The sequence below is a fragment of the Squalius cephalus genome (genome assembly GCF_949319135.1).
Source record: "Squalius cephalus genome assembly, chromosome: 20".
NCBI lineage: Eukaryota > Metazoa > Chordata > Actinopteri > Cypriniformes > Leuciscidae > Squalius > Squalius cephalus.
Window position 1 is genome coordinate 4,105,019 of NC_137141.1, and position 14,240 is coordinate 4,119,258.

The following is a 14,240-nucleotide window of genomic DNA, read 5'->3' on the forward strand; positions in this document are numbered from 1 at the left end:
ACGCTATTTCTACGTCATTACGCTATTTCTACATCATTACACTATTTCTATGTCATTATGCTATTTCTATGTCAGTGTCATTACGCTATTTCTACGTCGTTGCACATGCACAGTCCTTTCAGTTTTGGTTTTCGATCCAAACAAGTGTTTACATGTTCTCTCGATTGGATTAGAAAAGGAATAAACCACCTCTTTAAATCCGATCTCATTCGGACCGAGCTCAATCGGATCGATTAATTTGTTTACATGAAGGATTTTCTAACGGATTATTTGGTTGTATGTAAACGTAGCCGCTGACAGTTCTGTGTTTGACCTGAGTGAGGGATTGGTCTCCGGCATCTAAGTCCGTTGAGCCGCCTTGTGCTTGTCGCAACCATTTAGGCAGCTATTCCCTCAGTATAGCGGAGTGGGAACTGATTCCCCAAAGTGTCTTTGGACACAGTGCGAGTTCCCATGTGAAAGGGAACATCTCAGGTTACGCATGTAACAATGGTTCCCTGAGAAGGGGAACGAGACGCTGCTGTGCTTCAGGCATACATGGTCATGTCTCTTTCAGTCAGCGAAGTAGACGTGTACTTCAAGTGCCCTCTTGTACTCAATCGCACACGTAGCCACATCACAGGCTTTTGCCAGCCAATGACATTGTCATGTTTGATTCACGTGCTTCAGACACTGGAGGCGTTCCCCAAAGTGTCTCGTTCTTTTCTCAGTGAACCATTGTTACATGCGTAATCTGAGATGGTTTTTAGATTTTGTATGTTTTCTGAAACACAAACAGCTAACAACTAACAAACTATGGTTGGAAAGTAACACTTAAAATTTTGAATAGCCAAAACTGCAAATGCTTTTATAGCGTTTCCCAAAACTTTGTTCTCAGTTGGGCTTTGCCCATTAAACCAGTAATGATTTTTAATAAAGTATGCATATGACTTCAACAAACAAATACATCATTCCAAGTGAAATAACATTGAAGTAAAGTGTTACTTATATGTTATTGCAGGTATTGAGAAAGCTTTTCATGCACCTAGAAGCTTTTTCACCATGTAGCCTGGCATACTGTACAGAAAAATGCCCAGCATTGCTAATATCAACAGAACCAGCACAATTTTGATGACCAGCCACCTGTATTGGTTGCAGATGAGATGGCGGATGGCCTTTAGCGGGCTAAGGAACCACAGCATTGTAATGTCAGGGCGGCTGGTGGGACAAAACCATTGAACAAGCTTTTAAAAATTGTGAACAGACAATTTTTTACATGTTTGTCATTGATAACATGCACTTTTGGCAGGTTCAAAGCAATAATTAAAATGCTTTCATATGTAATGGTGCTCATGCATGGACTGGAAGGAAGGTGGTGCAAGGAAGTGTGCAAGAGTAGCTGTTCAACAAAACCTGAGTGTTGAATCTCTAATGGAGAACAAAGATGGCTGTTCAATTTATGCTTACAAATGGATTTTAAATGTGCCTGTTTATTGCAAAATGTTGAATAAACGGTAATTGCGCTCAAAGATAATTCACGGTTGGATTAGTTCGGGTAAAGGTGCAGAAAATGTAGCATGAAAAGGTTTTCGCCAACGGTTAATAAATAAAATGCACGTTTAGTTTTTTTGAATTGTTTTATTAGTAGCAGCCAAAGCACACAACCACACATCTTTCAGTGAAGAAATAACTTCCAGCAATCGGATAACCCCAGAAACGAACGAATTGATATAAAAAAAAACATTGGATATGCAGAGAAAAGACAACTACATGTTTTTAGATTTTGAATGTTTTCTGAAACACAAACCGCTAACGACTATGGATGGAAAGTAACGCTTAAAATTTAAAAAGCTCAAACTGCATATGCTTTTATAGTGTTTCCAAAAAAAATAGGAACTTTATGTTCTCAGTTGGGCTTTGCCCATTAAACCAGTAATGATTTTTAACAAAAAAAATATGCATATGACTTCAACAAACACATACATCATTCCAAGTGAAATAACATTAAAGTAATATCAAATATTGCAGGCATGGTGAAAGCTTTTCAAGCACCTAGAAGCTTTTTCACCAAGTAACCTGGCATATTGTACAGAAACAAGCCCAGCAGTGCTATGATCAACAGAACCAGCACAATTTTGATGACCAGCCACTTGTATTGGTTGCAGATGAGATGGCGGATGGCCTTAAACGGGCTAAGGAACCACAGCATTGTAATGTCAGGGCGGCTGGTGGGACAAAACCATTGAACAAGCTTTTAAAAATTGTAAACATAGACAATTTTTACATGTTTGTCTCATTGGTGACATGCACTTTTGGCAGGTTCAAAGCAATAATTAAAATGCCTTCATGTTTAATGGTCCACATTAGTGCTCATGCATGGACTCAAGTGTGCAAGAGTAGCCGTTCAACAAAACCTGAGTGTTGAAGCTTTAATTGATAACAAAGATGGCTGTTCAATTTATGCTTACAAATGGATTTTAAACGGGCCTGTTTATTGCTAAATATTGAATAGACACAAGAATTGCGCTCAAAGATAATTCACGATTGGATTGGTTCTCGAGTATAGGTGCAGAATATGTAGCATTAAAAAATTGTCAAGATTCTCGCCAACAGTTAATAAATAAAATGCAAGTTTAATTTTTTAGATTATTATTATTATTATTGATTTATTTAAAGCACACAATAACATCCTTCAGTGAAGAAATATAACTTCCAACAATCTGATAACCCCAGAAACGAACGAATTGATATAAAAAACATTTTACATCAGAATTGGATATGCAGAGAAATGAGACATCTACATTTCTTTAGATTTTGTAACACAAAAAGCTAACAACTATGGATGGAAAGTAACACTTCAAATTTGAAAAGCCAAAACTGCAAATGCTTTAATAGCGCTTCCCAAAAAATGTGCAACGGTCTCCTGTCAGCGTTTGATGAACTTTATGTTCTCAGTTGGGCTTTATCTATTAAACCAGTAATGATTTTTAACAAAATAAGTATGCATATGACTTCAACAAAAAAAAAAATACATCATTCCAGGTGAAATTGTGTTGAAGTAATATCAAATATTGCTGGCATTGAAAAAGCTTTTCAAGCACCCAGAAGCTTTTTCACCATGTAGCCAGGCATACTATACAGAAACAAGCCCAGCATTGCTAATATCAACAGCGCCACCACAATTTTGATGACCAGCCACTTGTATTGGTTGCAGACGAGATGGCGGATTGCCTTTAGCGGGCTAAGGAACCACAGGAAGGTTGTGTCAGGGCGGCTGGTGGGACAAAGAAAAACTCATGATACAAATCTGCGGCACAGCAGAGGGTGAAGGTTAGCTGTCATATTTATTACGGATTTATTCTCTGTTTATTCAGACGTGCGTATCGAGGTTATATTATTTATATTATTATAATGTTTATGTTAATAGCATAACCAAATGGTTTATGGTTTATTATGGTTAACACAGACAGCTCCACTTGAAATGTTCAATTCACTTACCGTGGTTTAAGCGCATCAAGGCCTGGTTTCACAGACAGGGTTTCACGAAATTATGCTTTACTTTAATTAGGACATTTAAGTAGCTTTTATTAAGGTGCCTTAGAAAAAAACATTATTGGTGGGAATCTTGAGATGAAACAATGGCACTGATATATTTTAAGATATGTTCTCAATTCAATTCATGTTCTCAGAGATTAGGTTTAAACCTTGTCTGTGAAATCGGGGGCAAATGTTTCTTTGGAAGATTCTTATTTATAATTTCTTACTGTTGGAAAAAAAAACTCAATATTTATGATGCACAGATTATTAACATTGTCCATACATGTCATAGGAGAAATAGTCAGATATTTATTTTATAATTAATTGAATGGAAGGTATTAATGAAAAGAGATATTCCCTTTATATCAGGATATGTTGTGCTGTGGCCATAAATATGATTTATTTATTATTATTTATTATTTATTTAATATCTATTTACATATTTATTTATTATAAATGTATTCTTCAATCAATCCTGGAAGCAGGAAAACTAACATATACACCGTTGACCCAAAACATTATGACCACCTGTCTAACATGCTGTTGGCGGCCAAAAAAGCGCCGACCCGCGAGACGTGGACTCTACAAGAGCCCTGAAGGAGTCCTGTGGTCTCTGGCTGCAGATCCCTCGAGTCCTGTAGGTTGTGAGGTGGAGACGCCTTGGATCGAACTTGAAGGTCCAGCACATCCCACTGATGCTCAACTGGATTGAGATCTGGGGAAACACCTTGAACTCTTCATCATGTTCCTCAATCCATTCCTGATCAATGTGTGCAGTGTGACGGTGCATTATCCTGCTGAAAGAGCCACTTCCACCAGGAACACCAGTGTCATGAAGGGCTGGACCTGCTCTGAGACAATCTTTAGGTAGGTGGCAATTTACATCCACATGACGTCCCAGCAGAACATTGTTCAGAGCATCACACTCCCTCCAGCAGCTCATCATTATCCCACAGTGATCCTGGCGCCGTCATTTACCCATGGAAATGGCACACATGTCCACATGATGTAAAAGAAAATGGGACTCATCGGACCAAACAACCTTCTTCCGCTGCTCCAAGGTCCAGTTTCGCCGCTCTCGTGCCCATTGTAGGCATTTCAATGGTGGACGGGCTCATCATTACATTCTGATTGGTGGTGGGACATTCCTCCCATAACCATCATTAAAATCTTATGTGACTTGTGCCACAGTAGACCTTCAGTTTGCTGGGACCAGATGGGATAGCCTTCATTGCCCTTCGCTGAACCTTGGACACTCAACACCCTGTTGACGATTTGTGTTTGTTCCTCCTCGGACACTGTTGGTAAATTCCCACCACTGCTGACTGGGTCAACACACAAGCCTCACCGTTTCAGAGATACTCTGACACAGTCTCTCTCGCCATAACAATCTGGGCCTGGATCGCTCCGATCTTTATTCCTGCCCATTTATCCTCAATCCAACACGTCGATGACGAGAACCGATTGTTTGCTGACCACCTAATCTAACCAGACCTTAATATATGGACTTGTTAAGAGATGGTCAATGATATTCGCTTCACCTGTGATGGGTCATAATGTTTTGGCTCAATATAGCAAAATAAGTCAAAACCCATCAAACCTTTGCAATTGCAAACTCTTAAGGACTGTTTTTTGGGCTGTTAAAATATTGTATGATAGAATGTTTTCAGTATTATAAATAAATGTTTGAAAGTATAATGTATAATGTGTAGTTCTAGAAACAAGATGTTTTTAGTTTAAGTGAAAAATTGTCAGTAGCAAATGACTGCAATATTGAAGGTAGATGTAAAAGTTGGTGTAAATGCAGCTCTTACTTTGGTTTCTCTAGAGGCTCTGGTTCATTGCGTCCTTCACCAACAGGACTCTTCTCGGCCTCGTCACCTGTCAGCAGGTGAAGCTCTGCTTCTACTTTTCCCTTAAAGGATAAAAAACCCCATTAAACTAAACATCAGAGCGGAGTAAAAAAATGCTGCAAGTGCACACTGGTGGTTTAGGAGTGACATTTTATCATTCACAGGGTTAGATCATGCAAAAAAAAAAAGTTATTTACTCACTGTCATGTGTTTACAATTTATATGATTTTCTTTTGTTCACTGAACACAAAGCAAGATACTCTGAAGAATGTTCAAAGCACAGTTGGAAGATGATTTTTACTACCAAGCTCCAAAAATGTCCAAAAAGCACCATGAAAGTATCATTACAGTAGTCCATATGATTTGCATTTTTGTTCAGAATGCAGTGCATTATGCAACTGAGTTTGAATATGCAGAAGTGTAAGATTTGGAATTTGAAAGCATAGAGGGTAGAATTTTTCAGTTTTGGTTTGGAAAAAAAGGAATATTGCACATTTAGTAGTCATACTTAAAGTGTAATCTACCAGCCAGCTGCCTCATGTACAACATGGCATGAGCTGATGGGTCCTAATGTGTAATCCTTCAGCCAATGAACCTGCATGCATTTAAATAGTCTAGTGCTAGTGAGTGTCACTGTAAGTTCACTGTGTTCACATAACTTTGACCCTCCTCCTCCCCAGCACCACCTGTCTATATCGGTTTACGGGGATTCGTTGCAAGCGCTTCGGAAAAGTTAACCATTTTGCGAAGCAATTGGTTCAATCGACTCAAAAGTTTAGAAAAGCTTTTTTTCTCTTATCACATTATTTGCAGGTCACTTACTGTAATTTCCATCTCATCATTTTCATCACGGGCCACAAACGGCCACCAGCCTTTAATTCTCTTCTGTTTGAAGAGGTTGACCATGGGCATATCTTGCTCATTTATGACCATGTCAATGGAGCACTGCTTCGCTGTCTTTGCACCTCGAGGAAATCGATTCAGGTCAAGTTCGATTGCACCTGAAACAAAAAGCAAACACACATGTGACTATGAATGAAGGCCATTAAGACAGAGCCTGAATCTAAAATGACTTTACAAAGTAAAACACAACAGCACACCCAGGAAGTCGTCTGCAGAGAAATGATCCGCGTCCCACACTTGCAAATTCAGTCGGGCAGGAATTTTATACTCAGTCTCATCCCAAGAAAACATGGACTCTTTCTTTGAGATGACGATCTTCTCTTCGGCCTGTAGGTAGTCGAAGGGATAAACAAAGCGCCAGTTGAAATTGCCCTCTCCGGTCAGCGAGTGATAGTGGACGTCTGTGTCCTGCTTGTCTTCTTGTTGGCCTTTCAGCCATCTGTTGGTCACAAGTTTCATAGTGATGGAACAGTTGGTTGGTACCCTTGTGATGACTTAAGAGATATGATCCTTCAGATATATATATATATATATATATTTACATATATATATAGTCAGAATTGCAGGATATGAACGGGCAATTACGAGAAAAATGTTAGAATTGTGACATATATATAGTCTGAATTGTTAGGTATAAACTCTTTTTTTTAATCCTTTTTTTTTCATTGCGAGTTTATACATTGCAATTTAGAATTTTTTTCTTAAAATTGAAAAATAAACTGTTTGTGAAAAGTGTATATCTTGAAATTCTGAGGGAAAAAAATTAGAATAGCATGAAATAAAGTCAGAATTGCTAGATATAAACTCTCCATTACAAGAAAAAAGTTTTAATTGTGAGATAAAAACGTCTCTGTTACATATGGTAACCTGGTAACCCCATGGCATGCAATAATTGCATCAGCTGCTCTGCCTCGCAGCGCAAGCATATAATTATATAATCACTTTTTTTTTTTTTTCGCTGAGGAGCCGGACCTTGTGACTTGGTCGTAGAGGTTCAGCAATTGTGGCGATGGGACGTACTTCTCCGTTCCCTCCTTCGGGGAATGAGGGTTACTATACGTAATGATCCGTTCCCCTTTAGTCGGTCACTTTCCACATATGTCATAAGTGATCCAATGAATGGGGATATCTACCAACACGCCACTGTTGCTGGCCCTTCCACCACTCCACTTGAGTCTCCTTATCTTTCCCCTAGAGTTGGGGCGGAAGGTAGGAGCTCTAAGCTGAGAAGGTCAGTCACGGCTGTTCCACAAGACCCACTCAGTGTGATTAATTTGATAATGCTAGGAAAGTGTGCCCTTGAAGGCTGCGGAAGCCACCTCCTGCCCGAAGGAAGGTAATGTGGCGGTTAAGGACTAGCCAAGCAGGGTAGTGCAACATATGGCAGTCTCTGGGGTGGTTACAGCCTAGCTCTAGGGGGGAAAGAACACCAACAGAGATGACAGAGCGGACTCTGTCGAGGGAAAGACACAGGCTTGTCCACAGAGGAGCTGAACTGTGGAAGAATGCTTGTTCCACAAGCATACAAGTGTAGGCCTGGCATCGGACCCTCCGCAATGTCTAAGCAAGGCACGTCTTGGGATTGATATGCCAAGACAATAGCATCCACTATACAGTGGGCTAAGCTCTGCTTGGAGACAGCCTTTCCCTTCTGCTGACCTCCGCAACAGACAAAGAGCTGGTCTAAGGTCCTGAGGCTTTGCGTTCTGTCCACCTACAACCGAAGGGCACGGATGGGACAGAGAAAAGCCAGGGCTGGGTCTGCCTCCTCCAAAGGCAGTGCTTGCAGGTTCACCACCTGGTCCCTGAAGGGAATGGTAGGGACCATGGGGACGTATCCAGGCTGGGATCTCAGGACAACATGAGAGTTGGCCGGCCCAAATTCTAGGCATGATTTTTCAACCGAAAATGTTTGCAGGTCCCCTACCCTCTTGAAAGAAGCCAGTGCAGTCAGAAGCACTGTCTTCAGTGACAGGATCTTTAACTCTTACACTCTTACACTTTGAGGGTGGAAGGAGACAGCCTTCGCTTCAACCCATCTTGCAGGAAGGAAAGCAGAACACCGACCGGGCATCTTCGGGGGTCTTCCCGGTGGGGAGAACACTACTCAACGAACAGGTTCCACTTCAACACGTAGAGGCGCCTCGTAGACGGGACTCTGGCGGAAGTGATAGTGTCCACCACCAACTGGGGTAGGCCACCTAGAACCTCCACTGTCTGTCCAGGGACCAGACATGGAGTTTCCAGAGGTCTGGACACGGATGCAATCGAGTGCCCTGTCTCTGAGAAAGCAGGATCTTCCTCAGAGGAATGGGCCAAGGAGGGGCTGTCGCAAGGAGCATGAGTGGGGAAATGCATACTTGCGTAGGCCCCGGGGCCAGCTGTGTGCCAGCGCATCCATGCCGAGGGTGTCCTCGGTCAGGAAGTAAAACAACTGACAATGGGACGAGTCCGGAGAGGCAAACAGATCTACCTGTGTGGCTCTGAAGAAGTTCCATATCAGTTGTACCGCCTGGGGATGGAGACGCCACTCTCCCGGAAGCGCAGGCTGTCGTGAAAGCTCGTCAGCTGCATGATTGAGCATGCCAGGGATGTGAATGGCATGAAGCGGACCAGTACGTCCTTGCCGTGTAGCGGCCCCTTAAGGCAGACCAGCGCAAGGTGTACTGCAAGCAACTCGAGGCAGTTGATGTGCCAATGCAGTTGGGGCCTGTCCACAAACCCGAGTCTGCATGCCCGTTGTACGTGGCCCCCCAGCCGGCGGCAGAGGCATCCGTGAATACCACAGCATGCCTGAACACTTGTTCTAGGGGAACTCCTGCCCGTAGAAATGAAGGGTCCGATCACGGGCTCAAGGTTTGGCGACAATGCGGGGTGACGTACACTCGGTATGTGCCGTTCTGCCACGCCCATCTCGGGACTCGGCCGTGAAGCCAGTGCTGAAGTGGTCTCATATGAAGCAATCCGTGCAGCGTTACTGCGGATGCCATATGCCCCAGGAACCTCTTAAAAAGTTTCAGTGGGACTGCTGTCCTGCTCTTGATCGAAGTCAAGCAGTTCAACATTGACTAGTCGAGCTTCTCTGTGAGTTGCGCTGTCATGGTTGACCGAGTCCAACTCCATACCGAGAAAAGAGATCCTCTACACATGGGAGAGTTTTCATGGTAAAAATGAAGTAGGAGCTGTAGAACCCTGTATTCATATCGGCTGGAGGGACCAGCTCGATCGCGTCCTTTGCCAGGAGGACATCAATCTCTGCGCCGGGCGAGCTGAATTGCATAGCCCAGTCTGATTATACGGATGAGCCAGCGAGACAGACTGGGGAGTGCTAGCCAGGCTCCCAGACACCGTGCAAGCAGGACCAACGGGACCACGGACGTACCCGGAGTGGGGCAGCGAGGTGGAACACAGGGACTCGACTGTGAGGCGTCCCGAAGTGGAGTGTGAGTGTACTGTGCAACACTTACCTGGATCCAGAGTGAGGCAGAGGGTGCGTGGGAAGGCCTGGTGGTGTCCCCGAACTGCACACTGCTGCCCGCTGGCGATAGAAGAGGGGGATGGGAGTGGAAAGGCATGGAAGCGTCGCTCACTGCCATCCGCGCCCTCTTGTGACCCAGAGATAGAGGAAATTGTTCTTTTATTGAAAATGTGGGTACTGCTGAACTCCCAGACAAACTGAAACGACCCACCCGGCCCTCCGTTCGGGGGAGGGAGTGGTGCGGTCATCATCTCACGGAGAACAACTCCTTCCCTTTCACTTGCCACATGGTTTGGCAGGGGCCTGGACAGGCTGGGCACTCCTCTTGCAGCCAGCCGCCTGCTGCCTGGGTGGAGACTGCTGCTTAGGCTGAGCAGGGGCGGAGGTGGCCACAGGGGGGCACCATCGCGGACGACTGGGTGGAGGCAGCAGCTGGTCGTTGGGGCAGGATGTGCTTTATCGCCTCTGTCTGTTTCTGGGCTGCGGAAAACTGCTGGACAATGTTTTCAACAGCATCGCCAAAGAGGCCAGCCTGGCAGACAGGGACGTTGAGGAACCGAACCTTGTCTGGCTCACACATATCTACCAGGTTCTTCAACAGGTGTCGCTCTTGGACCACTAACATGGACATCGCCCTACACAGGGAGCGTGCAGTGACATTTCATCGCTCTTGGGGAGAGGTCCATCGCTGTATGCATAACCCCTGGGTCGGAACTACCCTTGTGCAATTCCTTGAGCACTTTGGCCTGGTAGACCTGCAGGAGCGCCATGACATGCAGGGCGGAGGCAGCTTCTCCGCAGGCTGAGTAAGTCTTGCCCGCTAGAGCGGACGAGAACTTGCATGCCTGGTAGGGGAGAAGCGGATTACCCCAACAAGAGGTAGCGGTCTTGGGACAAAACTGTATCGCCACAGACTGCTCCACTGGGGGAGCTTCACGTACCCATTAACCACTCCGCCATCGAGGATAGTGAGGGAGGAAAAGGCACCAGACCGGTTTCTGGCAGAAAAAAGTGCCGTCCACGATCTAGTGACCTCATCATGCACTTCCGGAAAGAAATGCACTGGGGCACGGGCCGCCCCGAGATACCAATTGTCCAGCCGTGAAGATTCGGGACACAGTGGAGGGTTCCACTCGAGCCGGACACTTGCAGCGGCCCGGGAAAGCATAGCCGTGAGCTCTGGGTCTGACTCGGCAATGCTGCCACACCTGAAGGGGGCAGTGCAGCGGAATCTTCATCCCCAGAGGACATTAGCTTAACCTCCAATGTAGCGTCCGACATTTGATCAGCTGGTGGAGCCCCAAAAAGGAATGGCAAAGGCCAGCATGCTCTCTTGGAAGCTCCACGCTTTGCGGCGTTAAAGAGGAGTGAGGGGCCCGAGGAGGTTGACTCGGTGGGGAAGTCCTCACTGTGATCCTCAGGTTACCAAGGCTATTAACTGAAGTAGGCTTCTTTTGGCCAGAAGAAGAACTAGATCTGGGAATATGCAAAGGGTCTCCACCTCTTTCGAGGTATTGGAGTCTCGATCGTAATGCCGTGATGGTCATGTTCCCACAGTGAGAACATGAGTCATCTATGAACGCTACCTGAAGCGGGGCCTATATCCCAAGCACGTGATGCAGCGATCATGACCGTCAGCCAGAGTCACACAACGACCACATCCAGAAACACACGGTCTGACCCTGCGTCTTTTTCAAGATGTCATTCAGACTGTGTGTTTCTGGATGTGGTAGATGGAGGTGTTAGCTCTTTTAGAAAGTTGCTCTCTCTGGTGTCGAAGCACACAGGGAGATGGCCGCGGCCACACAACAGGCGATAATGCAAGCCTGTGTGGGCACTCAATCTCGTTGAAGATGCAACTCTGTACCCGCTGAATGAACGCCCACTCTGACGAGCTGTGAAAACAGATGTTTTATACTGCAGCTCTTTATAGAGATCGCGATTACCACTGCTCATGCTGTCACACCAAGACCAACTGGTAGAGGCTTCTTCCACAAAGAGATTCGTCCAGCAGACACTCAGAAACAGATCCTTTGCAAAGAAGGAACAGCATTCACCGTCTGGCTCCAAAGCGAAAGACAAAGATGCAACGCACCTGTGCTCATTATATGCTCACACTGCAAGGCAGAGCAGCTGATGCAATTATCTCATTTAGCTTGTTTAGTTTACACTCGAAGTGGATTGGTCACTCGAGCGAGATCCCCATTCGTCGGATCACCTCTGGCGTACGTCAAGAGTGACCGACTGAAGGGGAACTTGGAACTGTTAAAAATGTCTGAATTGTTACGTATAAACTCACAATTAGATTTTTAATTCGTGAGTTTATCTCACAATTCTGACTTTATTTTTAACAATTTACTTTTTTCTCATTGACTATTTTTCACAATTTACTTTTTTCTCACAATTCTTACTTTATTTCTCACAAAAAAAGGCAGAATAGCAAGAAATAATGTCAGAATTATGAGCTAAAAAGTCACAGTTAGTTCTTTTTTTATTCCATGGTGGAAACAAGCGTTCATAATATACACGTACTGTACACAGGAACAAGTGATTTCAGTGAAAAAGATCCCATACCCTCTAACAAATATGTCACTTGATTTTTCTCCTGTGAAGATGTCATCATCCTCCAGAACGACTTCATCTGTGTTCCACACGATCACCCTGAGCTCGAATCTGTCAATGACAAAAAGGTATTTTGAGTATGCAATGTTCATCTGTATTTGGCCAAAAGCTTTCACCAAGTGGTTCCTACTTTTTTGGCTTCCTAGGTGAAATATCAATAGCAGGTCCAGGTGCAGGCATATCCTTCGGGAACATGTCCACCCACATCTCAATTCTCCCCTACATCACAAGCACTCATATTCACTAACGGCTCATTATCGCATTTCGTTATCTGACAGTGGTGCTTTTCGGACATTATTCCTGACCTGCTCAATCCCAGGTTTATCAGGATTCAGGAGAGGCCTCGTCTCCACATGCTCTGGAACCAGCTTGCAGCCTATTCGTGGAATATCTTCCCAGTGTTTTAGTACAGCAAGAGCCAGGTGCTCATCCGTCTGTTTCTTCAGTCCTGCCGTAGAAAAGTATGTGCATTTGTTCTGATGTACTGCTCTCCGATGGGAATTCAGCAATTCAGAAGACCACCCTTATACTTGTTCCCTTTCGAAATGCTTTGTGAAAATGTACATACCATTTTCATCCTCAATTTCAGTTGGTCCTGTGTAAACTCTGTTTGCCACTTTCACTCTTCCTCCCGGGCCGAACTGGGGGGGATCCATTTTTCCATCTTTGCAGAGTTTGCTAAGGATTTGCGTTGGCTTCAGTGGGTCCCTCCACACATTATAGCCATGACTAAAAGAAACAGTTGGAAAAGTTTTGTCCATCCATCCTTTTTTGAAGCAATATTTAGGGGCTACTTATACATTTTATTTTTAGTAAATTTAGAATATTAATTTCAACTAAATGTTAATGATGAAACAAAGTTTTAATATTTAATTTCAAGTAATAAAATGTTACATGGTTACACACTTAATTTATACACTGAACACCAGGGTTTTTATCGTTAACTAAAACTATTTTAAAAAATCATTACTTGAAATAAACGTTATCTGAAATGGGAGAAAATATAAAAAAGTAACTTATTTGATTTCAGCTGATTGCAACATTTCTCATTTTCATTTAGTTTAACGTAAAGTACTAAAATAACTAAAACTGAAATAAAAGTTAGGAATGCACCAAAATGAAAATTGAAAAACAAAAATTTAGGATGCACTTGCCTGAAAACCAAAAATAAGTAATAAATTAATAATTAATCAGTATTTAGATCTGGTGACTTTGTTCAGCTGGTGGACAGCATGTAAAAACAACATGACCACTTGTAGTGGGAAATCTACTCACCTTCAGTAAAAAGTGTATATATTTAACATATTTACAATATTTGGAGGGGACTTACATGTTTAAAAAGTTGTTGTTAAGCATTAACTTATTACGTTAATGTTGAAATTGTATTCATTTAATTTAGTGAGATTTGAAGAAAGACTGTAGAAAGAGAAATGGCTGAAAGACATTACAATATCACTGGAAAATGAAGGGTTATGATCAGGAAAGAGCTTTAGGACCCATGTTAATATTAGAAAAGCTTTCCAGCGCTGGAGATAGCGAAGCGGGAAGGCCTGAAAACGGTTGCTTTCTGCTTCACACGTAAGTAACACTGGTTTTGAGTGTCATTGTTTGTCTAGAGCTGCTGTGCTGTTGGCAACTAACAACCAACTCTTGTTTGTATTTACTCTTGTGTATGTTTGTTAATTTTTTGTGCTTCCTTGTCGTTCGTTCATCATCATTCTTGATTTTTTTTTAATGCGTTTCTGCTCCTATAAATAGACATCCACTCTTTCAAAGACTTTGAGAAATAACATACTGCACCTTTAATTCTCTCTCTCTCTCTTCATATATATATATATATATATATGGGGTTATGTCATATTTGTCTA

General features: G+C 43.3%; 1 protein-coding gene across 1 annotated transcript in view; it reads right to left on the minus strand.

Annotated features, from left to right (window-relative positions):
- Positions 1–1,633: 1,633 nt before the first annotated feature.
- LOC307148404 (otoferlin) overlaps positions 1,634–14,240 on the minus strand; it is a 59,165-nt gene continuing 46,558 nt past the window's right edge. Inside the window, exons 35-42 of the mRNA XM_079853898.1 lie at positions 12,941–13,101; positions 12,678–12,820; positions 12,503–12,591; positions 12,325–12,423; positions 6,470–6,711; positions 6,192–6,370; positions 5,331–5,431; positions 1,634–2,204 (exon numbers count right to left, since the gene is read on the minus strand). Of these exons, the coding sequence (XP_079710024.1) occupies positions 2,024–2,204; positions 5,331–5,431; positions 6,192–6,370; positions 6,470–6,711; positions 12,325–12,423; positions 12,503–12,591; positions 12,678–12,820; positions 12,941–13,101 (1,195 nt within the window). The 3' untranslated portion in view covers positions 1,634–2,023. The remainder of the gene's footprint in view (positions 2,205–5,330; positions 5,432–6,191; positions 6,371–6,469; positions 6,712–12,324; positions 12,424–12,502; positions 12,592–12,677; positions 12,821–12,940; positions 13,102–14,240) is intronic.